The sequence below is a fragment of the Vipera berus genome, assembly GCF_964194415.1.
Source record: "Vipera berus genome assembly, chromosome: 1".
Lineage (NCBI taxonomy): Eukaryota > Metazoa > Chordata > Lepidosauria > Squamata > Viperidae > Vipera > Vipera berus.
Window position 1 is genome coordinate 16,543,015 of NC_138202.1, and position 26,775 is coordinate 16,569,789.

Here is a 26,775-nt window from a genome sequence, read left to right on the forward strand (position 1 = left end):
TAGATGACCTCCAAGGTCCCTTCCAACTTTATATTATTATTATTATTATTATTATTATTATTATTATTATTATTATTATTATTATTATTATTATTATTATTATTATTATTATTATTATTATTATTAACCTAAGCTCAGCCCCTGGCAGAGACAATGGCAGATGTCTGTCTGTGCTGATTTTTTAGGAGGTTGAGTAACTGGGCCTTTCCACCCTCACTTCCTTTTCTTTCCTCCCACCCTCCTCGGATTTTTGAAAGAGGAAACTTTTGCTGGTTCCCTTTTTATTCCCGTCACAAGCGATGCCAACAGCACAAGACAGCAAAGCAGACAAGGCCCGTTGAAGACTTAAGTTCAAGGTATGGTGTGAGAAGTGGTTGGGCATAAAAAAAGTCCCATATATCTTGTGGGTTAGTGTCTTGAAAAGCCTAACTTGTGCAGCAACTGGAATATATGCCTGGGGCCAAAATGGGAGCGCAGTGACTGCACAATAGAACAGAATGGGAAAGCAAAACAACAGAACTGGTGCACTGAAGTTTTAAAAGTTACACTGGATTAACTCAGATTCAACTCCACTCTCAACCTTTCCAGATGGTCGCTCACCATCTTTCAGATCAACCTGCTGTAATTGGTAGGATGGTTATGAAGTTAAAACTACCTCTATCAACTTGAGGTCTTAGAAGAAAAGTAGGATATAAAGTTGATTGAATATGTGTAAATACAGCATCTCTCAACCGCCCAATCTGCATTGCGGATGATACTGCTTTACTCTATTTTCCCATAAAGGAGCTTGGATTTTATTTCCACAACAATTTTGTAAGGTAGGTTATGGTGAGAGAAGTAGCCAGTTAGTTTGCATGGTTGAGGATGGATTTCAAGCTGGATCTCCCTAGTCTGAGTTCAGATACATTTTAGCACTATTGGGGCAGCTTGATTAATTACCCTCTGCCCCCATATTATCCTTCAATAAACTTGTGAGGTAGGATGTGTTAAGAGTAGTAACTGACCCTCGAGTCAACTCTGACATTTGTGGCTTAGCAGGAACTTGGATCTTTCTGGTCTTAGTCTAACCCCTTGATCAGTAACCCTTTCCATTCTGTTTCTGAAGGCAAGTTCTGTAAACAAAATGTTCATCTGTAAGTTGTTCATTAGTAAAAGTGATGCTAGATGGTTCACAGTGAAGGAGAAGCCAATCCATGTATTTTGGACATGACTGTATAGGTCAGAGGTAGGCAACTTTGGCTCTTTTATGACTCGTGGACTTTAGCTCCTATGCTGGCTCAGGAATTCTGGGAGTTGAAGTCCACGAGTCATAAAAAAGCCAAGGTGGCCTACCCCTGGATAGGTGAATAGGCTTTGTTGGTAGTGAAATTGTTAGTGAAACATGAATGCCCAGGAATGAAGAAAAGTAAGAAACACACTCCAGATTGCCCTGCCTTGACTCTCTTTGGTATAAGATGGAGAGGTGGCTTTCAAGATTCTGTTATTATGATTCTAGATTAATAAAGTAGAGTTTTAGTAAGAGAGTCCGGTGGTGTAGTCCTGGCTTAGATGCAAAGCCAGCGGGCTGTCTTTTCGCCAATCCCTCTCTCTCAGCCCCAGGAAGGAGTCAATAGCAAACTACTTCCAAAAATGTGACCAAGAAAATTGCAAGAACATGCCCAGATGCTTGCCAGGAATCAAGACTGTCTTGAGAGTGCAAATTTCATTTCAGAGTTCTAATATTTCTTTCCTGACTTTAATAGCAAAATGGAGTTTCTGTATTCAACAGCAATCGACTTCCCATTTATGCCTTTTTTTTTGCCTTCCTAAAGGCATCTGCTTGGTCTTCATTGGAATCTCAGGGCTGGGCATAATGGATCGATCTACATCTTCTTTTGAGCTTGTTAGCTATGTGGATCCACCTTATTCCCAGGCAATATACCTCTGAATGCCAATCATGTGCCTGATCATTTTTGGAAATGCACAAAGATATGTTTAATAGACCTCTGGTCTCATTCAGTTGGACAATCTTTACTAGCCACTGTGTGGTTCCCCATATTCCCACTTTCTCAAATCATTAATTTTTAGCACTCCAAATCTTATAGATGTGATATAATAAATCTAAGTTTATATCTCTGCCAAGAAATGGCCACAAAAGGTAGGGATAAGCCTCTCCCTATTCTGCCCATGATAGCGCTACCCACTGCATTTTTCACCACATGAAAAAAATAACGCATGGAAAAGTAGCTTCAGCTACTATTGAAGCAACCCCTAGGACAGGTGCTTAGAAAAGGCTCTTCTACATTGCAACCAATTGTGTCATGTGAACATAGTTACAGGATTCCTTGTACAGTTGATTTAACTGTGGTAAGAATCTTAAGAAAAAAATTAAAATGATGAAAATTCAGAAGGGCTCCTTGGCTGCCAAATCAAAACCATGATGCAGAATAATTCTAGCCTTTTTGTCATGTTATTGTTGAGGTTGGAAAAGAAATTTAGGAAAAGGATTTAGATGTAAATTCACTTTTTTTAATTTTTAAACTAAGGCATGAACTGACACTTGGATATCATTCAAAATATGTATGGTACTTTTCAAAATCTTGTGTCACACTTTTTTAAAAAAAATGTGCCTGAAAAAGCATTACTTTGTATAACTTAGTATACAAGTAAATAAGTAATTACTTTGTATTACTTAGTATAACCTGAAAAAGTATTACTTTGTATGGTGGGGAGGGAAATCTGCAAAAATTAGGCAGGATTGCAAAATTAAAATACATACATTTTGAGATGCTGAGCAAAAAACAACAATGGGGTGCTGACATTTGTAAAGAACCTTGGGTTTAGCAGAAGTGCTAAAGAATGAGAAAAAGAGGAGAAATTACGACAGCAGATTTTCAAAACACGGGAATTAGGATGGATTAGAATTGATTAATTCACCCATTTGCCACATACATCACCCCAATTTGCTTTTATTTACTGTAGGATGTGGGGACTGCTCGCTACTCTGCTGTTTCCCCCCCTTGGATGCCTTGTGGATGCTGCTTGTTCTAGGACCAACTTTGGCTACTTCAATGACACACCATGCCTGAATTTCAGTGGCAGCTTTCCTTCCACCAAAGTCAATCTCACTATGTGGGAAGGAGTGAGAGAGTTGGATCTGTCCAATAACAACATCACAGGGTTATCAGAATTGGAACCTGCAGCAAACCTGGAATTGTTGTTCCTTCACAATAATAAATTGAAGAGCCTTCCTTCCAACTTCTTTGCCAAAACACCCAACCTGAAGGTCCTGAGTCTGGAGAAGAACCAACTTGGCTCTATATCCATTGAAGATTTCCATCATTGCCTGGAGGAGCTCCGGGTGGACTGCCGCTGCAATGTGGCAGGTAGCATTTTTCATTATTGCCACAACTGCTCAGACAGTGGCATCAAATGCCATTGCTTCACTTCTGAAAGACTGGATAATGTAACTAATTACTACAAGAAGAGGTGCTCTGGCACTGGGTATGGTCTCTATGTTGGCATCATCATACCAATCTTGATTCTGCTCCTGTTGGCCATCTTGGCTTTCTTTGTAATCTGGAGGAAGAAAAGGGCCCCAATCAACCAAGAAAAACGACCTTCCAACACATCTGAAGGCACTTCTGGACAATCAAGGTACATCAGCCGCTTGTCTCCACCAGGGAACAGTTTTCAGGGCACGGAGTTCCACAAGGACTACGAGAACGTCTTCAATGACCAATCCAAGGGCAAAGTGGGCAAAATGAAAAGTAAACAAGCTAACCACCAGAGTCGGAAGCAGACCGCCACCAAAAGGTGAGCAACTGGGAGGCATCATGTCTTGAGAGAGCACATTAAGTCAGCATCAAACTAAAAAACTCATCACTTTGCCTGGTACTTGCAAAAGGATGCCCTCCAGATAGGGTCAAGGTTATCATGGCCTATTTGAGGCCAGATTTTAAGAGTTTTAAAGAGTGAAGTGGATGCCTTAAGCAACTTCAATGTATTCCCTTGTTCTTCTCTATTCTGGCTTGGCCAGAGTGTGCTGAGAATATTGTGTCCAGGTTTAGCCTAAATTTTAGAAAGGACGCTGACAAATAAGAGCACAACTAAAGGACAACTACTAAGCTGATAAGGGGATGGGAAGGAAAGTATATGAAAAAATGGTTGGAAGATTTGGATGTGTTTATCCTGGAGAGAACAAGTCTGTAGGGAGGCACAATAGCTGCCTTCAACCATCTGGAAGGCATCGAGGCGAAGATGGAGCTGAATAGTTTAGAGAAGGCTTATCCAACCGCTTGGCTTGGCTGGGCCGCATTAAGTAAAGAGGAATTGTCTTGGACTGCATATAAAATATATAACACAAATACATCGTATATAATATAGTATAATACAATATGTAACATAGTAACTATTGCTAAAAATTGCATAAAAATGTTAACAGTTTACAGTTTTATGGGCCACATTAATAGCTGTCCAGAGCTGAGGATTGGAAAACACCTGGTTTAGAGGTGTCAGCTGGTTATTCACGAAAAAAGGACTTAGTTTAAGAGATGTTCAATAGGAGTCCTATTGTCCTCGACTTGCAACACTTCACTTAGTGACCGTTTAAAGTTACAACGGCACTGGAAAAAGTGACTTGACCATTTTTCACACTTCTGACCATTGCAGCATCCCCATGGTCATGTGATTTACATTTGGTTGCTTGGCAACTGGTTCATATTTATGACGGTTGCAGTGTCCCGGAGTCATGTGATCTCCTTTTGTGAACTGACAAGGGGGAATCCAGATTCACTTAACAGTAATTTAACAACCGCAGTGATTCACTTAACAACTGTGGCAAGAAAAGTCACACACATTTAATACATTTCTCACTTAGCAACATACGTTTTGGGCTCAATTGTAAGTCAAGAACCACTTGTACCTGGGCATTTTTACCTTGATGGAGGCATTTAAACAATGGATTGGTGGCCACCTCAAGGTTCACCTGGCTTTTCTTTCTGGCTTCTGGGCCAGGAAATAAATCTCTGTTTTGTTCTGTCTTGTTGATAAGATGACTATAGTACAGGGGTGTCAAACTGCCGGCCCGCAGGCCGGAGCATTGCGGAGAAACCGTGCCCATCCCATTGCCGGCAATGGGGAAAAGTTCCGATAGAACGTGCGACGTCACGTGACATCACAAGTTTGACATCTCTGCTATAGTAGCTTTACCTGGCATCCTTATTGTTCATTTAACTCTTTTCTCTGTTTTTGTATCTATGCTTTTGTTTTATGCTTGTTAGCTGCCCAGAGATATTTGATTAAGATGGGAGGCCATATGGAATAGAATAGAGCTGGAAGGGACCTTGGAGGTCTTCTAGTCCAGCCTCCCGCTCAAGCAGGAGAACAGATACCATCTCAGACAAGTGACTGTCTAGCCTCTTCTTAAAAATCTCCAGTGGTGGAGCGCCCACGATTTCTGAGGGCAAACTGTTCCACTGGTTTAATTGTCCTCACTGTTAGGAACTTTCTCCTTAATTCCAGGTTGCTTCTCTCTTTGGTCAGTTTCCAACCACTGTTTCTTGTCCTGCTTTGGTGAATAACGTGACCCCCTCTTCTTTGTGGCAGCCCCTCAAATACTGGAATACTGCTATCATGCCTCCCCAGTTCTTCGTATGTTTTAGCCTCCAGGCCCTTAATCGTCTTAGTTGCTCTTCTCTGATTTTTTTTTCCAAACTCTCAATATTTTCTAAAACTATTCTACTTTTTTACTATATATTTGCAAAATAAATGAATTGGTCCAGGATTCTGTAGTTGTAGATTCTTGCACTGTGGAGAGGATTGAATTAGATGGTCTCCAATATCTCACCAATCTTTACTTCTGTGATCCTTGAATTTTGCCCATAAAAGCTCTCCAAAATCCCCAATAAGCTCCTCCCACTCCAGAAGAAAGAAGCTCCCAAATTCTTCATCCACCCAATTCTGGAACTGTTTGAGGGCCGCAGAAGAGATACATTTCAGTCGTTCTTTCTGAACCTCTTAGGGTCTAAAACAATAGGTGTTGTTTAGAAGGGAGAAAATGTGTTATATCTCACAATTTAAAACAGGACAATAACATGTTTAGGAGCAAAATAAGTTTATTAAACCCTTAAGGCAGTGTTTTTTTTTAACCTTAGCCAGGTTAAGATGTGCGGACGTCAACTCCCAGAATTCTCCAGCCAGCTTAAAGTTGTCAAAATTGAAAAACGCTGCATTAAATCAAACTGTCTCCCCCAAATAAATGCCACATAGGGACCCAAAATAGCCAAAGTGACCCCTTCCTAAGAGTCAAAAGCACACAACTTTGTTGGCACAACAGGTGCTCATTCCAGTTGTACAAAAGAAATAAAAGGGGACCTCTGCAGCTGCCTCTTGGTCCAGTCAGCTGCTCCCAGAATGTTAAAAAAATAAAAAGAAAAAGAAAAGAGCAGCATCAGTTCCCTGTCTGTCAGAGAACTGGAGCTGAACTTCTCTTTTGCTCCTTAGTTACAGTTTTCTGTAACTTTTCGGTCATATAATCTGCAGCTATCTACGATTCTGGGTCATATACAACTGTTGCTTGAACAGGGTGTTGTGACTTCAGCATAAACGAAGGCCCAATTCTGGTTTGAAATCTGAAAACAGCATGAGGAATAAAAGGATGGTGTGTGTGTGTGTGTGTGTGTGTGTGTGTGTGTGTGTTTTATTTGAAATTGCTTTACATCAAGGCTTGGATCACGGCAATTGAAGTATCTTTTTTAACCTGCATTTCCCCCTTTCTGAATTCCTGTTTAAATAAGGGAAGTTTGAATTTTCATTTCAGAAATAGATTGTGCGTATTATAGTTTGCTCCATTTTTTCCAGTTCATCTGCAATTCCTTTTTCCTAACATTTCCTGTGGGTGCATAGATAAAACACTACAAAAAGGCAGTCCTAATTTGATGATACTGCTAATTGATGCACAAATAATGGTGAAGTATCGCACTAAGGTATCTTTGTACAGCCTTGATGTGAGATGACAAGCTTGCCTTTTCACGGTGTCCTATCATAGCACAAAAAACGAGATGAGGTGCAAATACAGATAGTCCTCATCTTATGACCATAGTTGGGCCCAAAATTTTTGTTGCTAAGCAAGCAGTTATTAAGTGAATGATGTAGTCATTAAGTGCATCTGACTTCCCCTGTTGATTTTGCTTATCAGAAGCCGGATGATAAGGTTATAAATGGTGATCACATGACCCCAGGACAGTGAACATGTCATAAATACATGCTAGTTGCCAAGTGCCCAAATTTTGATCATCTGACCATGGAGATCCTGTAACTGGTAATACGTCACTATTTTCAGTGTCCTTGTAACTTCAAACAGTGACTAAACCAGGGGTCTTCAAACTTGGCCCTTTTATGACTTGTGTGAGTGACTAAACCAGGGGTCTTCAAACTTGGCCCTTTTATGACTTGTTGACTTCAACTCCCAGAATTCTGGGAGTTGAAGTCCACAGGTCATTAAAGGGCCAAGTTTGAAGACCCCTGGACTAAACAAATGGTTGTAAGTTTATTTATTTATTTATTTATTTATTTATTTATTTATTTATTTATTTATTTATTTATTTATTTATTTATTTATTTGTTTGTTTGTTTGTTTGTTTGTTTGTTTGTTTATTTATTTATTTATTTATTTATTTATTTGATTTATATACCGCCCTTCTCCTGAAGGACTCAGGGCGGTGTACAGGGCAATAAAAATAAGAATACATTAGTTAAAATAATATTAAAACCCAAACCCATCAGGCCAGGCCGGCTTGTTCGAATAGATAAGTTTTTAGATCACGCCGGAAGGAGCGAAGGTCGGGGGCCATCCGTAGTTCAGTTCGGTAAGCGGTTCCAAAGGATTGGTGCACCCACCGAGAATGCTCTCCCCCTGGGGGTCACCAGCCGACATTCTCTGACCGGTGGTAGTTGAGGCCTACCTGTAACCCAAAGGGCAGAAAATTAAATTTTCCAGTGCCCTGTTCAAATTAAAAAAATTTAAAAAGAGAGATGATTTTCTAGCATGAGAATGTCTTAATGATGCTTTCCAATACAGTACTGTAGCATTCAATGAAAATTCATCATCCAGTGTAGGTCTCCATTTAATGGTCTGTTACTAATCTTATGAAGTTAGACAGCAAAAATTGTTTAAAGATTGAAATTTTTGCATTGGGCAGAACTGAGAACTTTGTATACAGTAAAGGGTTATTTCTCGGGCTTCCTGAAATGCCTTTGCGACTGCAGGAAGTCTCTCTTTTTCAAAAAGCACAAGATTGCAATAACTTTGCTGGGTTTCTTAATGCTTGGCAATTCCCGTTTCCCCCTTAATGATCTGCAGCAGCAAAATACCCATACTGTCCCCATTTCATGATCTGTAGTTTTTTTAAAAAAAACAACAACAACTGCATCATTTAGTGGTCCTTCAGTTCTGCATTTCAAAGCAAGGTCTTGAGGAAATTACCAGACTGCATAAAGTAGATACATATTTCTCAACCTCAGCAGTTTTAAGATGTGTGGACTTCATCTCTCAGAATTCTCTAGCTAGGGAATTCTGGGAGTTGAAGTCCATGTGTCTTAATATTGTTGAGTTTTAAGAATGACTGATCAAGATTACCCAATTCATATGGCCAGGACCAAGAATAGGCAACTTGGGGCCTTTTATGTTTTGGATGTGATTCCCCATCAGCAACTGCTAGTTTGTCCCATAGTAGGGGATTGTGGGATTTGTAACCCAAAATATCTGAAGGATAGCAGATTGTCTCCCTTTGGCCAGCAACCCCCTCAAACTGGCTTTCATGTAGTCTTCTACAATCCAGGGGTCTCCTTCCTCTTCCTGTTAAGGGACTGGTCAATTTCCCCAAATCTCCAAATATCTGTAAACATCATCTGAATGTTTAATTGAATTAAGAGACACATCAAGGCAAAAAAAGGACATATAAGCGTATCTTGTTTTTAGAACAGGACATGGCCTTCCTTCTCTGGGTTTGTTTTTCTCCTGTGGGGTCAATCAAATGAAAAACAGAAATGAAAATGAAGAGCCCAATAAAAGATAATAAAAGGACAGATGGTAGAACAACTGGCTCTAAAGATGGAGGAACTGAAAGAGAAATGCATCTGTAGCATCTGCTAGAATAGGACAGGGATTGGGAACCCATGATCCTCCAGGGCTGGTTTCACACAACACATTAAATTCTCAAACTGAATTCTTTAAGCCAATACTGCAACCCTGTAGCATGCTTTGCCCAACAAGTGTGTCATATTATGGCTGAACATGATGGGTTGGTTCACAGATCATTTTAGGATTACTCGGATCGCTCAGTTTTTGTTGTTATTGTTGTTATTGTTGTTAGTTGCAAAGTCGTGTCTGACCCATCGCAACCCTATGGACAACGTTCCTCCAGGCCTTCCTGTCCTCTACCATCTTCTGGAGTCCTTTTAAGCTCATGCCTACTGCTTCAGTGACTCCATCCAACCACCTCATTCTCTGTCGTCCCCTTCTTCTATTGCTCTTCTCCAGTGAGTCCTTCCTTCTCATTAGGTGGCCAAAGTGTTTGAGTTTTAGCTTCAGGATCTGGCCTTCTAAAGAGCAGTCAGGGTTGATCTCCTCTAGGACTGACCGGTTTGATTCGCCTTGCAGTCCAAGGGACTCGCAGGAGTCTTCTCCAGCACCATAGTTCAAAGGCCTCAGTTCTTTGGCGCTCAGCCTTTCTTATGGTCCAACTTTCACAGCCATACATTGCAACTGGGAAGACCATAGCCTTGACTATATGCACTTTTGTTGGCAGGGTGATGTCTGTTTATAGAACCACAAACTGCCGAACACCCCATTTTAGCCTAATGTCGGATGTTGTATGAACCCCGCCAACAACTCCCAATTTACCTCAGTTTTCTTAAGGTTGCTGGGAACTGTAGCTCAGCAACACCTGGCAGGCCATTTGTTCTCCTCTCTTACTAAAGAGTATAGAAATGCTTCCACTTAACAGCAACAGTAACAAAAGCACTGTGCTGAGTAACAGAGTGAGCGCCTGCTACTCGTCCCAGCTTCTGCCAACCTAGCAGTTTGAAAGCACGTAAAAAATGCAAGTAGAAAAATAGGGACCACTCCGGTGGGAAGGTAACAGCGTTCCGTGAGCCTTTGGCATCTAGTCATACCGGCCACATGACCACGGAGACGTCCTCGGACAAGCGCTGGCTCTTCGGCTTTGAAACGGAGATGAGCACCGCCCCCTAGAGTCGGAAACGAGTAGCACGCACTACTAGCACTACCTTTTTTAGTCTGCAGGATAAACAAGGGAGTGAGATCCCAAAAGAAAGGAGAAATATTGTTGATATGGTCTTGGGTTCAAGATAGAGATGATAGGGAGGGGGCAGGAAAGGACCTGGCTATGCACCCTTTTTCTGCTTCTGTCATTTAAGTTGCTTTGCATTTTTTCGATAAAACTTTAATCACAATTTCAAAAGTTATGTGTAATATTAGATAAATACACTATTCCTAAGAAGGTTGCAGGGAAAAAGATGGACAGCTGGATAGAGCTATGTGGCCTGTGACTTTCTCTGATTACAAGCAATTTAGAGGGAAAGGCAATTTTTTTAAAAGGGCTGATGGGGGGGAACAATTGTGTTGTTTATTACTTGCACAAGTTTGTGATGGGCTGCTATAGTGTCTCAAATGTGAAATCTCTGGTGATGCATAGATTGAAATGTAATTACTGAAGTAAATTGTGTAGCTAATAAGCAATCCCAAAGATTCACATAAAAGTGCATTTATTTCTGGACACACCCTAACTGCAGTGAAATCATTAGTTGTATAAATGGCAGAGTTGCACAATTTCATGAATCATTTTAGAGACTTGCGGCAATGCAACGTTTGAGAATTCCTGGGATAGTCAAATTAAGATTGTGCTCCCGGCACACATTAAAAAGGACAGGACTTTGGTTGCCCAGTTGTGGTCACCATGTGGACTATTTCACACACACACACATGCACACACACACACACACACACATCCTTGGACACATTTGGTTTGTAAGGATCAGTGGAAACTCTAAACAGGGTGGCTGTGTGATGTCATTTATTTCTAAAACGACATGCAACAGGAAGCAGCCCTCTTGAAGTTGTGCTGCACACAAAAGTTATCAAACCCTTTTCCTACAAGTCCACATTGTTAGTATGCCGAAAGAAAATTTGTTTTCAACATTTCCTAAGATGGGTTTGGGTGGGGGTGAGAGAGGAGAATTTCCTTTAAGATACTCAAATTTGTAGTGTCTTTTTTTAATTGGCCTGTGTGATTGACTTCCCTGTTGACTGCAACCTAATTTCTCCAGGGTTTCCATTAAATCTCAAAAAACAACAAGAGGACGGACTCCCTCCTTTGAGGCTACTCTAAGTATAAACAACCAGCGAGCCTTTTAGAGAGATGGAAATGTGTGTGAGAGGAAACTACAACGTCAACAGTAAAGCTTCCACAACTTCCAACAGTCTAGTCAGCTCCAAAATATGTCAAGACAAGCTCAAACTAACTTGTCAGTTCCCTTTCTGCCAAGGAAGACCACTTGAAAAATTGCCCCACACAGTATTACAGGAAGTCTTCGACGTATGACCACAGATAAGACCGGGAATTCTGTCACTAAGTTATGTGGTTGTTAAGTGAGCTACCACGTGATCACGCCCAATTTTATGACCTTCTTTGTCACAGTCGTTAAGTGAATTCTGCTTTCCTCACTGGTTTTGCTTGTTGGAAGCTGTCTGGGAAGATTGTGAATTGTGTGGCCCCAGGATGCTGCAACCATTGTAAATACATGGCAGTTGTTAAGTGCCCAAATCACAATAATGTGGCTACAGGAATGCTGCAACCATTGTTAAGTGCAAGGGCTGGTCATAAGTTACAGATAGTCCTCAATTTACAACCACAATTGAGCCTGAAATTTCAATTGCTAAGCAAGGCAGTTATTAAGTAAATTTTGCCCCATTTTATGACTTTCCTTGCCACTGTTATTAAGTAAATCATTGCCATTTGATCATTAAGTGAATCGGGCTTCCCCCATTGATTTTGCTTGTAAGGAGCCAGCTGGGAAGGCTACAAATGGTAAACACATGACCCTGGGACAGTGCAACGGTGTCATAAACACCTGCCAGTTGCCAAGTGTCTGAATTTTGACCACGTGACCATGGGGACACTGAAATGGTCATAAGTATGAAAAAGGGTCATAAGCCATTTTTTTCAACGCCATTTGCAACTTTGAATGGTCACTAAACAAATAGTTGTAAGTCAAGAACTACTTGTACTTTGTATCTTTGAATGAATGGCCGAATGGCTATATGAATGATCATAAGTTAATCAATCAATCAATCAATCAATCAATCAATCAATCAGAATAGAGCTGGAAGGGACCTTGGAGGTCTTCTAGTCCAGCCCCCGGCTCAAGTAGGAGGCCCTGTACCATTTACCAAGTTAAGGACTAGCTGTAACAGAAAGAGATTTAGTCTTTCTCTTTGGTCACGAAAAAGCAGGTGAGAGTCCCACGTTCCCATTTTTCACCAACTTACATCTCATTCCTCTTCTCTAGATTACAAAAACAAGGTTTGGTGACTTAAGGTCAGCCCTTCAAAGAAATTCAGACAGGAAACCAAAACCATGAGAACTAAAACTACCAGTAGTCCTCAACTTACGACTACAACCAAGGCCAGCATTTCTGTTACTAAGTGAATTTTGCCTCATTTTACTATCTTTCCTGCCGTGGTTGTTAAGTGTATCATTGCAGTTGTTAATTTAGTAGCGTAGTTGTTAAGGGAATCTGGCTTTCCCATTTATTTTGCTTGTCAGAAGGTGGCAAAAGGGGATGTCACGACACCCATCCACCCCAACACTGCAACTGTCATAAATATAAGTTAGTTGCCAAGCATCTGAATTTTGATCGTGTAACCATGGGGATGCTGCAACGGTTGTGTGAAAACTTGTCATGCCACTTTTTTCAGTGCTGTCGTAACTTCAAACAGACGCTAAATGAACTGTTGTAAGTCAAGGACTACCTGTACTTTTATTGTAAGGTTACAGTAACAGTACCTTGCAAGTCTGAAAGCACGTCCTTGCCTTTACTACCCAGAGAATGAGGGTCCCTTGTGAGATGCTTTCCATACCCCCATTTCTCCTGTGGGCTGAGATGTCTCTTGTCTGTAATAGTAACGGCAAGAGAGTTGGGAGGGACCTTGGAGGTCATCTAATCCAACCCCTTGCTGTTGCAGGAGACCTATACTATTTCTGATAAATGTCTACCCAGTGTCTTCTTAAAAGCCTCCAGTGATGGGGCACCCACAACGTCTGAAGACAATTTGTTCCATTGGTTAATTGTTCTCACTGTTAGGATTCCCCCCCCACACACACACCGCCCTTAGTTGCTTCTCTCCTTGGTTAGTTTCCATCCATTGTATCTTGTCTTGCCTTCTGGTGCTTTGGAGAATAGGTCGATCCCTTCTTCCTTGTGGCAACACTTCAAGTATTGGAAGACTGCTATCATTTTCACCCCTGGTCCTTCTTTTTTTGTTCATTGTATGTTTTAGCTTCTAGGGCTAGGCCCTTAATTATTTTTGTTGCTCTTCTCTGAACTCTTTCCAAAGTCTTAATTCACCAAAGTCTCAATTGACCTGGCTGCAGGTCTTCCTACTGTTAGAATTGCCCACTGCAAACATTTGTTTTAGAAAGGTTTTTTTTTTAAACAGTCATCGAACTGTGCCACCATCCACAGGTCATGTGTTTTTCAGCTTTTTCTCTTAACTAATTTCCGGTTGGGCAATTTCTCTCTTTCTCTCTCTCTCTCTTCCTCCTCCGCCCCCCTTGCTTTTTCTCTGCTTTGAGTAATGGAGAAAATCCCCAATGCAACCCTATGTCTTGTTCCCAGCAACAACTCGCTGGGCAGAAATGTGCTTAAAATAGTCCACAGAGGATTTTCAGACTGCCGTTTTGCTGACTGAACAATTAGGGACAGCTTCTCCAATGGATATACTGGGTGGGCATCCTAGGTAATCCTCAACTTATGACCGAAATTGAGCCCAAAATTTCTGTCGCTAGGCCAGACAGTTGTTAAGTGAGTTTTTATATACTTAATTGTGAGTTCTAGTATCATAGTACCCTAAATCTCAGAGAATCTTGTACAGGTGGTCCTCAACGTGTGATCACATTTGAGCCCAAAATTTCTGTTGCTAAGCAAGACCATTGTTAAGTGAGTTTTGCCCCATTTTATGACCATACTTGCCACAGTTATTAAGTGAATCACTGCAATTGTTACATTAATAACAGAGTTGTTAAATGAATCTCACTTCCCTGTCGACTTTGCTGATCAGAAGGTCGCAAAAGGTGATCATATGACCCCGGGACACTGCAACCATGACAAATACGCCAGTAGCCAAGACTCTGAATTTTGATCCTGTGAACTTGGGGATGCTAAAATGGTTGTGTGAAAAACGGTCATAAAATTCTTTTTTTTAGTGCTGTTGTAACTTTGAATGGCCACTGTTGTGTAGTGGGTTTCTTGCAAGTAGGAGGTGAGACGAGAGGGTTCCAACAGCAACATTGCTTTATTGTAGAACAGGAACAGAACTGAGAACAGAGGCTTCTACACAGCTACTTATATGGTTGGCCACTAGGCGGTGGCCAATAGGTTTGAAGGAACCTATTCCCGCCCCAGAGCCAACCAATGATCGTCCTGGAGACTGCATGTCTGGGCAGCCAGCGACCATTACACAGACACCCTGATTAAGCAATCTCAAGCAGCATTCAAAGACACGTGAAAACAGTTCAAGTAAAAAGGCCCAATACATTACAGCCACTAAGCAAATGGTTGTAAGTCAAGGACTACTTGTGCAGTCCCAATCCATCTGGAGGGTGAGGCAGGCTGGAAAAGTAGAATGAGAAGAACTATCTTTAACCAGAAGAATGGCACTTTACTTCAAATGGACACCTACCCGTTGTGGTGGCCTCATTTCTGTCTGAAGCAAAAGGACTTCAGGTTAAGTCTCATGGCTGAAACGGGTTTGCAAACATTCAGACTTAGTGTAGAGCCTCCATCATTCCCAGCAAGAGGTAGAATGGAAATCCAGGTGATTTTAGAGAAGGAAAACGTTTGCCTTAATAAGGATGTGAAGCTGACTCTGAATGCAAGATGCTTCATCGAACAACAAGGAAAGGACTTGGACCATTTTCATGCCTTCCCAATGGAGCAGCATCAGGCTGGCCTCGGTTACACACAAAATATTAACCCATGATGGAGCTCAGTGTGATTTTGTAGAATTCTTATTAATTAGGGTGGGTCTGTCAGCAACCATTAGTCATGGAACTTTTGTGTATAGGAACAGTCTTCTTCTGACAGTAAATTGGTGGAGTTAAGATATTGGATTAGACAGGGCTTTTTTATTTGAATAGAAGGGCTTATATTTTTATCCCTATCCTAAATGTCAAACACTTGAGTTAAAAAGTTTCTGAAAGAGAGTTTACTCACATCACCTACCCCTCCAGTGAAAGCACTTGACATGTTTTCAACTGAAATCACCCAAGATGTTTAGCATGGTTTAGCCCTTCCTGGCATGGATCCAGGTTATCTGAAGAATTGCCTGACCCTGATGGGCGTAGCCCACCCTACTCATTTCAGCAGAAACGGCCTACTTCGGATCCCATCTGCCAAGGAATTTCGGCTTGCGAGATCCAGGAGAAAAGCCCTCATCCTCTGGAATAGTCTCCTATTGGAGATGAGCCCACCCCCCACCCCCATTGCTGGCCTTGTGGAAGAGCTTAAAAACTTGGCTCTGCTACTTGGTCTGGGGGACCTCAGCAGAGGACTGCTACGTTAGGGGTGGCTGATCAGGTAGAGGAGAGCCCCAGGCTGCCCATTATCTTGGTTTGTAACTTTTTTACAGGTAGTCCTCGACTCATGGCAATTAAACCCAAAATTTCTGTTGCTAAGCGAGATAGTTGTTAAGTGAGTTTTGCCCCATTTTGCAACCTTTCTTGCCACAGTGGTTAAGTGAATCACTGCAGTTGTTAAGTTAGTAACATAGTTGTAAAGTGAATCTGGTTCCCCCCCCCTTAGCTTTGCTTGACAGACCCTGGGACACTGCAACCGTCATAAATGTGAGCCATAAGTGTGAAAAAAGGTCATAAGTCACTTTTTTCAGTCCACTTAGTGAACTGTTGAGGACTACCTATATTCATTTTTTTTAATTTTAATTTTTTTTAAAGTTTTATTTATTTATGTGTTTGTTTAACTTCTATAGCGGCCCATCTCAACAAAAGACACTGGGTGGCTCAAAATTCAAAACATATATTACAAATTAAAATCCTAAAAACATTTTAAAACAATAAAAACAGTAAGAAGCATTAAAACAATACAAACATTAAAATGCCCAATTCAAAGTACAAGCAAAGCAGGATGTCTGACCTGTTAAAAATATAGCTAGGAGACGGGGCCCTTGTTGCATGTAGCACCTCAGATTTCGGAGCGTACAGTAGCCAGGTTTTCAAACTTTACTGAAAAGCTTAAACTTTTTATTATATTTTAAGCAATCCAGAATTGCTCTACCAGTGAGGTGGCTGTCACAGAAATTTAATAAATAACAATAATAATAGTTGTAAAACCTGAAACGCCTATTCAAATACAGGCAGACACCGTATAAAAGAAATACATACAAATGTATGTCTTGAGTGTTTTTGAGCACCTCGTCGACCCAAATATGAGCAAAGAAGCTTGAAATAGCTATATCAGTCTCCCTTTAATTCTTTGTCAGCAATCCAAACTTATTTAATGTGCACATGTATACACGTAAAAAATAATTAGCTTCAGGGTGAAGGTCCGTTCTCTGAGCTTGTGGGTTGGTTTCCGAACTTTTTCTTACCAGGCTAGGTAACATCTTCAGAGCTTGGGGGATATCAGTGACAGGGTTCTTCTTTTCATAAGGGCTTCAAGTGTGGGTGTGTCTTGCAATGGATCAGGTATGAGTCATCAGTGAGAGGCTTGTGAGGGGTCTTGTGATGGAGAAGTTACCTCAGGTCTGGGTCACTGGGAGGTGAACTGCTGGTGGGGGAGGAGGCTTGCATGGGTTGGTTGAGGGCCAGTGCTGTCTCCTCTTGGCTGTGTGGTTGATTTGGATTCTGAGGGGTTCCTAGGCTGGTTGTAGGTCAGAGTGTCTGTGGATGTGCCAGTCTTGCACGAACTCATGAGTGTGGCGGCCGGTAGCATGGCTGATGATTTTAGTGTTGCTCCAGTTGAACTGGTGTTGTTTGGTGTTGGCGTAGGTAGAGATTAAGGATTTTTGGATCCGTGGCGTTTGACTGTCAGCCGGTGTTCATGGATCCTGGTTTTTAATTGACGTGATGTTTATCCCATGTAGAAGTGGTTCCAATCATTACGGTTGATTTTGTAGAGGACATTGCTTCTTTCATTCTTCCGTGTCTTCTCTTTTGTTCTGGATAATTCCTGGCAGAGTGTGGCTGTGGGTTTGTGGGCTATCATTATTCCTAAGGGTTGGAGAATTCTGGCTTATGATAGGGTTAGTTTTTGTATGGTGTCCAGCTATGTGGTATATTGTGGTTTGGGTGCTGTGTGTCAGAATATGACGTTTTTTTGGATAGCACTTATGGAGAAAGACGCCAAGCAGCCGTTTCTCTTTTGCTTTTCTTAATGTTGTGGTGCTGCAGTGTGTCCTGGCCGTTCTGAAGAGGGTCTGGTCACAGCTTCTTTTGTGTGCGGTAGGGTGTTTGCTTGCGAAGCTGAGAAACTGGTCCATCTGTGTAGGTTTGTGGTTGACAGTTTCCAGTTCTCCGTTGTCCAATTTCTTTATGTTGATGTCAAGGAATGGGAGTCTACTGTCTGTTTCCTCTTTGCATGTAAATTATATCCCAGGGAACATGTTATTGGGTAGGTGGTGTGTTTCTCCAATTTGGGAGTGTCTGAAGATGACGAAGGTGAGTAGGTGACATCGACCTGGCTAAACAAGCCATACACCACCTACTCCCTAAACACCATACCCACAAAGATGATGCCACTATGGAACACTCCATGTTCACAGAAACCATCATGAAACTCCTGGATCTATGCCTCAACACATACTTCGTTCAATAGGAAAATCTACAAGCAAGTACAAGGTCCCCCAAGGGGTTCATCCATAACAGGTCTAATAGCAGAAGCAGCCGTGCAATTACTCGAATCCAGAGCTCTACCCACCATCCAACCCAAATTCTGGACATGCTACATCAATGGAAGCTTAGTCAGAGACATCATCGACCCTCAACCAACCCACACAAGCCCCCTCCCCCCACCAGCTGTTCACCTCCCAATGACCCGAACTTGATGTATCCTCCCCATCACAAGACCCATCACAAGACCCTGACTTGAAAGACCCACACCTGAACATTCCCTTATAAACAGACAAACACTGACACTGACATTCCCTAAACTCCGCTGAAGATGTTACCTAGCCTGGTAATGAAATGTTCGGAAACCAACCCACAAACTGGCAGAATGAACCTTCACCCTCATCCTACACCCGAGCTACAGATATTCGCCGCTGTTGCCAATAATTAGCTTTTCACGAACACCATAAGGCTTTCTGAACATATGCTGTTCCTCCCCATTATTTTTAAGTGAGGGTGAAGCATCATTTCACATTTTGGGAAGTGTGTGAAGCTTCTCTCCATGATGAATTGCAAATGGCAAGTTTCAAAATGGAATAAAAATAGATTTCTTGTCATTAGGAGAGGAAGGGGGATAATTCTGAAAATAATTAGTCCTGCAGGGGGCTTAAAGGTGAGATAAGTTGGAATATGTATCCTTCAAGCTTATGGGTAGAATCTATCAAAAAGACATCCCCCTCCCTCTTTCTCTATCTCTCCCTGTCTGTCTGTCTGTCTCTCTCTGTGTGTGTCTCTCTCTGTCTCTCTGTCTGTCTGTCTGTCTGTCTGTCTCTCTCTCTCTGTCTCTCTCTCTATACACACACACACACACACACAAATACATACATACATACACACAGACACAGACACAGACACACACACACACACACACCACACACACACACACACACAGTGAGGGGGGTAAAGTATTTGATTCCCTGCTGATTTTGTATGTTTGCCCACTGACAAAGAAATGATCAGTCTATAATTTTAATGGTAGATTTATTTTAACAGTGAGAGACAGAATAACAAAAAATTCCAGCAAAACACATTTCAGAAAAGTTATAAATTGTTAACATCCCTTCACAAAACATGACTTAGTACATGGTGGCAAAACCCTTGCTGGCAATCACAGAGGTTAGATGATTCTTTTAATTGGCCATCAGGTTTGCACACATCTCAGGGGGGATTTTTCCCCACTCCTCTTTGCCGATCATTAAGGTTTTGAAGCTGACGTTTGGCAGCTCGAACCTTCAGCTCCCTCCACAGATTTTCTATGGGATTAAGGTCTGGAGACTGGCTAGGCCACTCCAGAACCTTAATGTGCTTCTTCTTGAGCCACTCTTTTGATGTTTTGGCCTTGTGTTTTGGGTCATTGCCATGCTGTAATACCCATCCATGACCCATATTCAATGCCCTGGCTGAGGGAAGGAGGTTCTCACCCAAGATTTGACAGTACATGGCCCCATCCATCGTCCCTTTGATGCGATGAAGTTGTCCTGTCCCCTTAGCAGAAAAACACCCCCAAAGCATCATGTTTCCACCTCCATGTTTGATGGGATGGTGTTGGAGTCATAGGCAGCATTCCTCCTCCTCCAAACAAGGTGAGTTGAGTTGATGCCAAAGAGCTCGATTTTGGTCTCGTCTGACCACAACACTTTCACCCAGTTCTCCTCTGAATCATTCAGATGTTTATTGGCAAACTTCAGACAGGTCTGTACATGTGCTTTCTTGAGCAGGGGGAACTTGCAGGCGCTGCAGGATTTCAGTCCTTCACGACATAGTGTGTTACCAATTGTTTTCTCAGTGACTATGCTCCCAGCTGCCTTGATTCTCACGTGTAGTTCTGGGCTAATTTCTCACTGTTCTTGTTGTGTACATAGTTTAAAGGTATTTTTGACAGCTCGGCACCTGGCAACAGCAGGGCGTCAGCGTGCGCTCGGATTGGCTGGCCAGCTTTCGGCGGGACATTCCTGCAGATTGATTGGCTAAGAGCACGCCGGCCAGAGTATTTAAAGGGCTAACAGGGCTCCGGGTCTGTTATGTTTTGAATGGCAATAAAGCTAAGTTGCTGAACCCGCTGGCTGTCATCTGTCCCTCACGGTCCAGTCCATGCTATTTTACAGTGGCGACGAGGGTGGGATAGATACTGCTATAAACCAAGCTGAAGCACTAGCTGAGTCACTCTGAGCCGAAGCACTAGCTGAGTCACACTGAGCTGAAGCACTAGCTGAGCCACGGGAAAGGTGGAAAGAGAAAACTCTTCCAGGAAGTTCCTTCCCACTTAAAGCAGTATCCTGGACTGGGACAGCATGACCCAATTCGGGCACATCCGTGAGTTCGATATCCGCTAACCTGGTCACTGGGAGTCGCATTTGGGACAAATTGAAGGCTACCTCCTAGTGAACCGAATAATGGAAGATCGGATGAAGGCAGCGGCTTTGTTATGCCTCAGTAGTCTGGCCGTTTATGATGTGGCTGTCGGGCTATGTAGCCCAGACCCTGTCACAACTCTACCATACACTGACCTCGTCAATAGACTGAGCCAACATTTCATGCCAAAGAGATCAGAAATTTTCTGGCGGCTGCAGTTCATTCAGAGGAACCAGCTTCCCGGGGAGTCAGCAACTGATTTCGTAGCCGCGGTACGACAAGCTGCTTGCATGTGCAAATTCCCCGACCTTGAAGACTGGATTCTAGATCGAATCGTCTTCGGACTAAGTGATGAGTGGCTCCAACAAAAGATAGTTGCAAAGCCAACCCTGAGCCTGTCAGAAGTCATTAATGAAATAATGGCACAGGAGGCTATCAACCATAAGAATTCACTCCGACCCAGCAACAACTCATGTGGATCCGTTCACCAGGAGAGCGTTGTGGATGGCAGAGGCGACAAACCCAAAAACGAGGCAGAGATCGATGCTATACTCCATAATCTGGAGAAATTCAAAGTCCGTCGCGACAACAGTGCAAGCCAAAAGAAACCGGGAGCGACCAACAAAAATTCAAGTTACCTGAGCCACAGAGACGTCAGCCTAAGATGTGCCAGCTGCGGTGGCAGTCATCCAAGGGCATCCTGCCGATTCCGCAGTGCAAAATGCCATTTTTGCGATAAACCCAGCCACATACGAGCCGACTGCTGAAACCGTGACCGTGACAACCTCAACGAACTTGACGCTTCGCCAGCAGGTACAAATAACCCACCTTTCTCCGGCATTGAGCCCTCAGGGACCTTGGCACAAACAGTTATAGAAAATTTGGAGGTGGCATGCCAGTCTTCAATCCACTGCCTGCTTAAGCCAAAGATCAAAATTGAGGTCCGTTTGCAAGGAATTCCTTGCCAAATGGAAATAGATTCAGGGTCATCTGTCTCCCTAATTTCTTATGAGACATATTTAAGGATTTGTGGCCAGAGCAGACGGCAGATTCTGTTGGAACCAACCAAAATTAAATTAGCTGATTTCCAACGCGCCCCAATTAAAATGAAGGGACAGGCCTCAGTTTTAGTTAGTTACAAGGGGTTCCAGGGCCATTTAAATGTACTAGTAACAGAGGGCAAGAGGGCTAATTTAGTGGGGCTGGACTGGTTCGAGGCCCTAGGCATTTGGCTGGGGGGAGTTAATAACATCCAGCCTGGAAACATCGAATCCGTCTGCAATAAATTTGCAGACGTATTTGATGGCGATCTGGGAAAATACACGGGGGCCCCCATTAAGTTAAAATTAAGACCAGAAGTCCTGCTGATTAGAATCAAGGCTAGGAGGGTTCCGTTTGCTCTCAAAAATAAAATTGACAGCGAACTAGAAAAATTAGTAAAACAGGGAATCTTGGAGCCCATGGAAGGGGGAGACTGGGAAACCCCCATTGTGACCCCCATAAAACCAAATGGACAAATAAGAATCTGCGCAGATTATAAGGCCACGGTAAACCGGGCCTTAAATCCGCATGCTTACCTGGTCCCCTCAGTGAAACACGTCCTCTCGGCAATACAGTCAGGTGCCATCTTTGCAAAGTTGGATTTAGCGCAGGCGTACCAGCAGATCCTGGTTGCCCATGAAACAGCTGATATTCAAACTATCGTGACACACAAAGGAGCCTTCAGGGTGAACCACTTACAATTTGGCATCTCCGTAGCTCCTGGAATATTCCAGGAGGTAATGGAGAGAACGCTGAAGGGTATTCCTGGAGTGTGTCCGTATTTTGATGATGTGCTAATCGCTGGTGATTCAGAGGCAGTTTTAGCAGACAGGCTGCAGGCTGTATTAAGTAGATTCCATACTGCTGGCTTCAAACTGAAGAAGGAAAAATGCAGTATTGGGGTGACTTCTACAGAATTTTTAGGATTCAGGGTAGATGCACTGGGCATCCACCCCACCGACTCTAAGGTAAGAGCCATTAAGATGGCTCCAACTCCTAAAAACAAGGCAGAACTACAAGCTTTCCTAGGACTAATAAACTTTTACCACTCATTCTTGCCCCACAAGGCAACTATTGCAGAGCCATTAGATAGGTTACTGGACAAGAAAGCCCCTTGGAAATGGTCCACTGTCCACGATAAAAGTTTTAAGAGCCTTAAACAATTGCTCTCCAGCAATTCAGCTGTAACTCATTTCATTGAGGAAAAACCAATCTGCTTAGCATGTGATGCCTCTCCTTATGGTGTCGGTGCAGTACTTAGTCATTTAGAGGAAAATGGAGAACAAAAGCCTATTGCTTTTTACCCCAGGACGCTCTCAAAGGCTGAAAGGAATTACGCCCAGATTGATAAGGAGGCTTTGGCCCTTGTTGCAGGCGTAAAAAAGTTCCATGACTATGGTAGGGAATTCACCATCTTTACTGATCACAAGCCCCAATTAGGATTATTTACAACTGACAGCAACGCCTCAAATCCTGTCTCCCAGGATTTTAAGATGGTCCGTGTTCCTCTCTGCATACACATATAAACTGGTATACAGGCCAGGGAAGGAGATGGGCCATGTAGATGGTCTAAGCAGATTGCCCCTAGCAGTTGGTGAGCCAGACCCGGCTCCAGCTAGCCTGAATGCCCTCTTCAAGCTAAAGACATAGCTGTCAATACTGCTGCTGATAAGATCCTATGTAGAGTATTAACTTGGGTAGCCTCTGGATGGCAGGAAAAGAGCCCAGGAGATGAGTTCCAGGCATATTTTACAAGGAGACACGAACTGTCTTCCCATAAGGGCTGTCTGTTATGGGGTAGCAGGGTTGTGATCCCAGACAAATTAAGAAACAGAGTCCTGGAAGCCCTACACGAAGGGCACCCGGGGATTGTAAGGATGAAAGCGTTAGCACGTAGCTACTTGTGGTGGCCAGGCCTCGACAAAGCAATAGAGGAACAGGTAGCAGGCTGCTACCAGTGCCAGAAATCCCGGCCAGAACAGCCTTGCTCCCCAGTACATAAATGGGAACCAACACACACGCCATGGTCTAGAATCCACATAGACTACGCAGGCCCCTTCCAGGGTCAGCTCTTTTTAGTGGTTGTGGACAGTTATTCAAAATGGTTGGAGGTGGTTCCAGTCAAGAGCATGACCACAGCCAAAACTGTGCAGGTGCTTACGGGGCTCTTTGCTACGCATGGTCTGCCGGATGTGATTGTCTCTGACAATGGCCCACAATTTAAATCTGCTGATTTCCAGGCTTTCATCAAGGCCAACTTGATTAGGCATGTCACGTCTGCCCCCTTCCACCCAGCGACTAATGGCCTTGCAGAACGAATGGTAAGAACGACCAAGGATGCTTTGAGGTGCATCATCACTGGTAATTGGCAGCAACAGTTGGCTCAATTCTTGCTAGCACAACACTCCACACCTTCAACAGCCACCGGCAAGAGCCCCACTGAACTGTGTTGGGGCCGGCGTCTCATAACAAAGTTGGACAGACTACACCCTGATCGAGTAGCTGCTGAGGCGGAGCAGCCCACCCCCGCCAGGGAACTCAACATTGGTGAACAAGTGTGGGCCAGGAACTATGGCTCTGGGGACTTCTGGGTTCAAGGGGTGGTAATTGATAAAACTGGACCACTATCTTATATTATAGAGGGGGAAGGGGGCCGCCAGGTCAGGCAGCACATCGACCAACTAAGGAAACGGGCCCCAGAAAACCAGCAACTTGAACAGCCCAAGGCCGCCAGTCACCACCAGTGCCCCCGGGCACACCTACAACATCTAGGGTCCCTGATGTTTATCTTCCTGCTTCTCAAACACTGGAGAGGCAAGAGACCTTTACCAACACAGAGCCAGTGACACTGGGCCAAGGAGGACAACCCTTGGACCCAGCTCTCCAGAACAGTGGGGGGATGGAAGATCAAGACCTGGCACTGGCCAGGGTGGAGCAGCCTTTAAGGCGTTCTTGCAGGACTCACAAAGCACCAGCTTATCTGGAAGACTTCATAAGGGCATAAGGTCAAGGGGTGGAAAGTGAGCAAGGAATTACAAACTCCAGATGTGTCAAGTTATTATGTTTATTGTTTTTATATTCTCCAGATGTGACAAGTTATTATGTTTATTGTTCTCATATTGGGGGAAGGGGTGTTGTGTACATAGTTTAAAGGTATTTTTGACAGCTCAGCACCCGGCAACAGCAGGGCGTCAGTGTGCGCTCGGATTGGCTGGCCAGCTTTCGGCGGGACATTCCTGCAGATTGATTGGCCAAGAGCAGGCCGGCCAGAGTATTTAAAAGGCTAACAGGGCTCCAGGTCTGTCATGTTTTGAATGGCAATAAAGCTGAGTTGCTGAACCCGCTGCCTGTCATCTGTCCCTCACGGTCCAGTCCACGCTATTTTACAGTTCTCATGATCATTGAAACTCCACGAGATGAGATCTTGCATGAAGCCCCAGACCGAGGGAGATTGACAGTTATTTTGTGTTTCTTTATTGTCACCTTCTCACCAAGCTGCTTGACCATAGTCTTGTAGCTCATTCCAGCTACAGTATATAGCGTGTGTGTGTGTGTGTGTGTGTGTGTGTGTGTGTGTGTGTGTGTGTGTTATGACTCTTGTCAGAGAGGGGGAAAAACCAGACGGATGGTTGATAGTGGTTACTTCACAAGAATCTTCCTGAACAACTGCACATTCAAGTTAATTTGTATTTTTTCTTTGTTTTCTTGGCCATTTTTTTACTTTACTCACTAATTTGAATGTAGAGAAGTTGATTTCCTTATATCATAAGTCATTTGGCCTAGGACCAATGATTTTCAACAAGCTAGGACCAATGATTTTCAACAGGCTGGGAATTCTGGGGATTGAAGTTCACACATTTTAAAGGTTCTACACTATTCTAAAGTCTCCTTACTTCATAATGTGATCTAACATTCCTTTGTATTATGTTTTTAGAATTGCAGTTTTTATTCTATATCTAGCCTGTACTTAGTTACGGGTGCATGATGAATAAATTTGCTATTATAACAGCTCCACAATGGTTTCCAAAGGGAAAATAGACAATTTAAAACAACAATGCAAACTGTATGAGATCAAAACTGATAGGATCAAAATGATTCCATAGGGGGACATGATAATTATTTCTTTTGTTTGGGGGATTTTGGGTCCTCAGGTCTCAATCGAAAGGTGAGAACAGAGATTCTTCTGAAGGCCATCAGCCCATCTACGCCAATACTCAGGAATTATATTGCAACTATAGTGGGAAGCCTAACCCGGAAGCAGTAGATGATGTCTACATTATTCCAGACCAGTGATACCTTGGATCCATCAACACTGCTATGACCAAGGATGACCCAAAACATCTCCTGGGCCTTCCCTGTTGCAATGCCCGTTCTTCAGAACACCATACACCAGAACACCAATTCATTTGGCCCCAACTTTGCTGGCATTTTGTAAACCACTGAAGAGCTAGATGGGAACTACAGGTTGGGTGAGACCATCACTGTGGCTTTCTTTAGCATGATTATGGTGATGTGGAGAAATGGATTGCCTTCAGGCACCATTATGTTATCTTCTCATTGTTGTTTACCTTGATATTCATTATGTTTTGTTGATTTGGATTGCCTATGTTTTCTACCTATGAGGTAGGACACTCTCTCTGCTTTTGCCCCACACTTTGGGGCATGTTAATCCCCAGAGGCAAGTCGAGCCCCAACATTTCTGGTTTTCTGAATGAGCGTTAAGATCTGGCTCTGCCAGTGAGCATGGGAGTATAAAAATTTTTTAAACTTTGATTTTCTCTTTTAACTGGCAAATTTTAACCTTGTTCTTAATTCTGTTTTTTAACCATGTTTTTAACCATGTGTTTATATTGCCTTATGATGTGGTAGTAAACTGTTCAGAGTAACCTAGGGGAGATGGGCGGTATAGAAATGTAATAAATGTAAATAAATAAACAGATATAATAAATGAATGAATGATCCTTTTCTGATGGTATTTCACTTTTAAAGAGGAACCAGTTTGGTATAGTGTGCTGGCCTAGAAACCAGGAGTCTGGAGTTCTAGTTCTGCCTTAGGCATGAAAGCTGGCTACGTGTCTTTGGGCCAATCACCAGGAGACTGTGAGTTCTAGTTCCACCTTAGACACAAAAATCAGCTGGGTGTGATTTTGGACCAGTCACTCTGTCTCAGCCCAAACCACCTCACCGGGTTGCTGTTGTG

At 42.9% G+C, this 26,775-nt stretch overlaps 1 protein-coding gene across 1 annotated transcript; it reads left to right on the forward strand.

The window, feature by feature from the left end:
* Positions 1-299: 299 nt before the first annotated feature.
* Positions 300-26,775, forward strand: LOC308660821 (uncharacterized protein). Its single transcript, XM_081315432.1, has 3 exons — positions 300-356; positions 2,962-3,795; positions 25,727-26,775. The coding sequence occupies exons 2-3, from the start codon at positions 2,963-2,965 to the stop codon at positions 25,866-25,868; spliced, it is 975 nt and encodes a 324-aa protein (XP_081171558.1). The 5' UTR covers positions 300-356; position 2,962; the 3' UTR covers positions 25,869-26,775.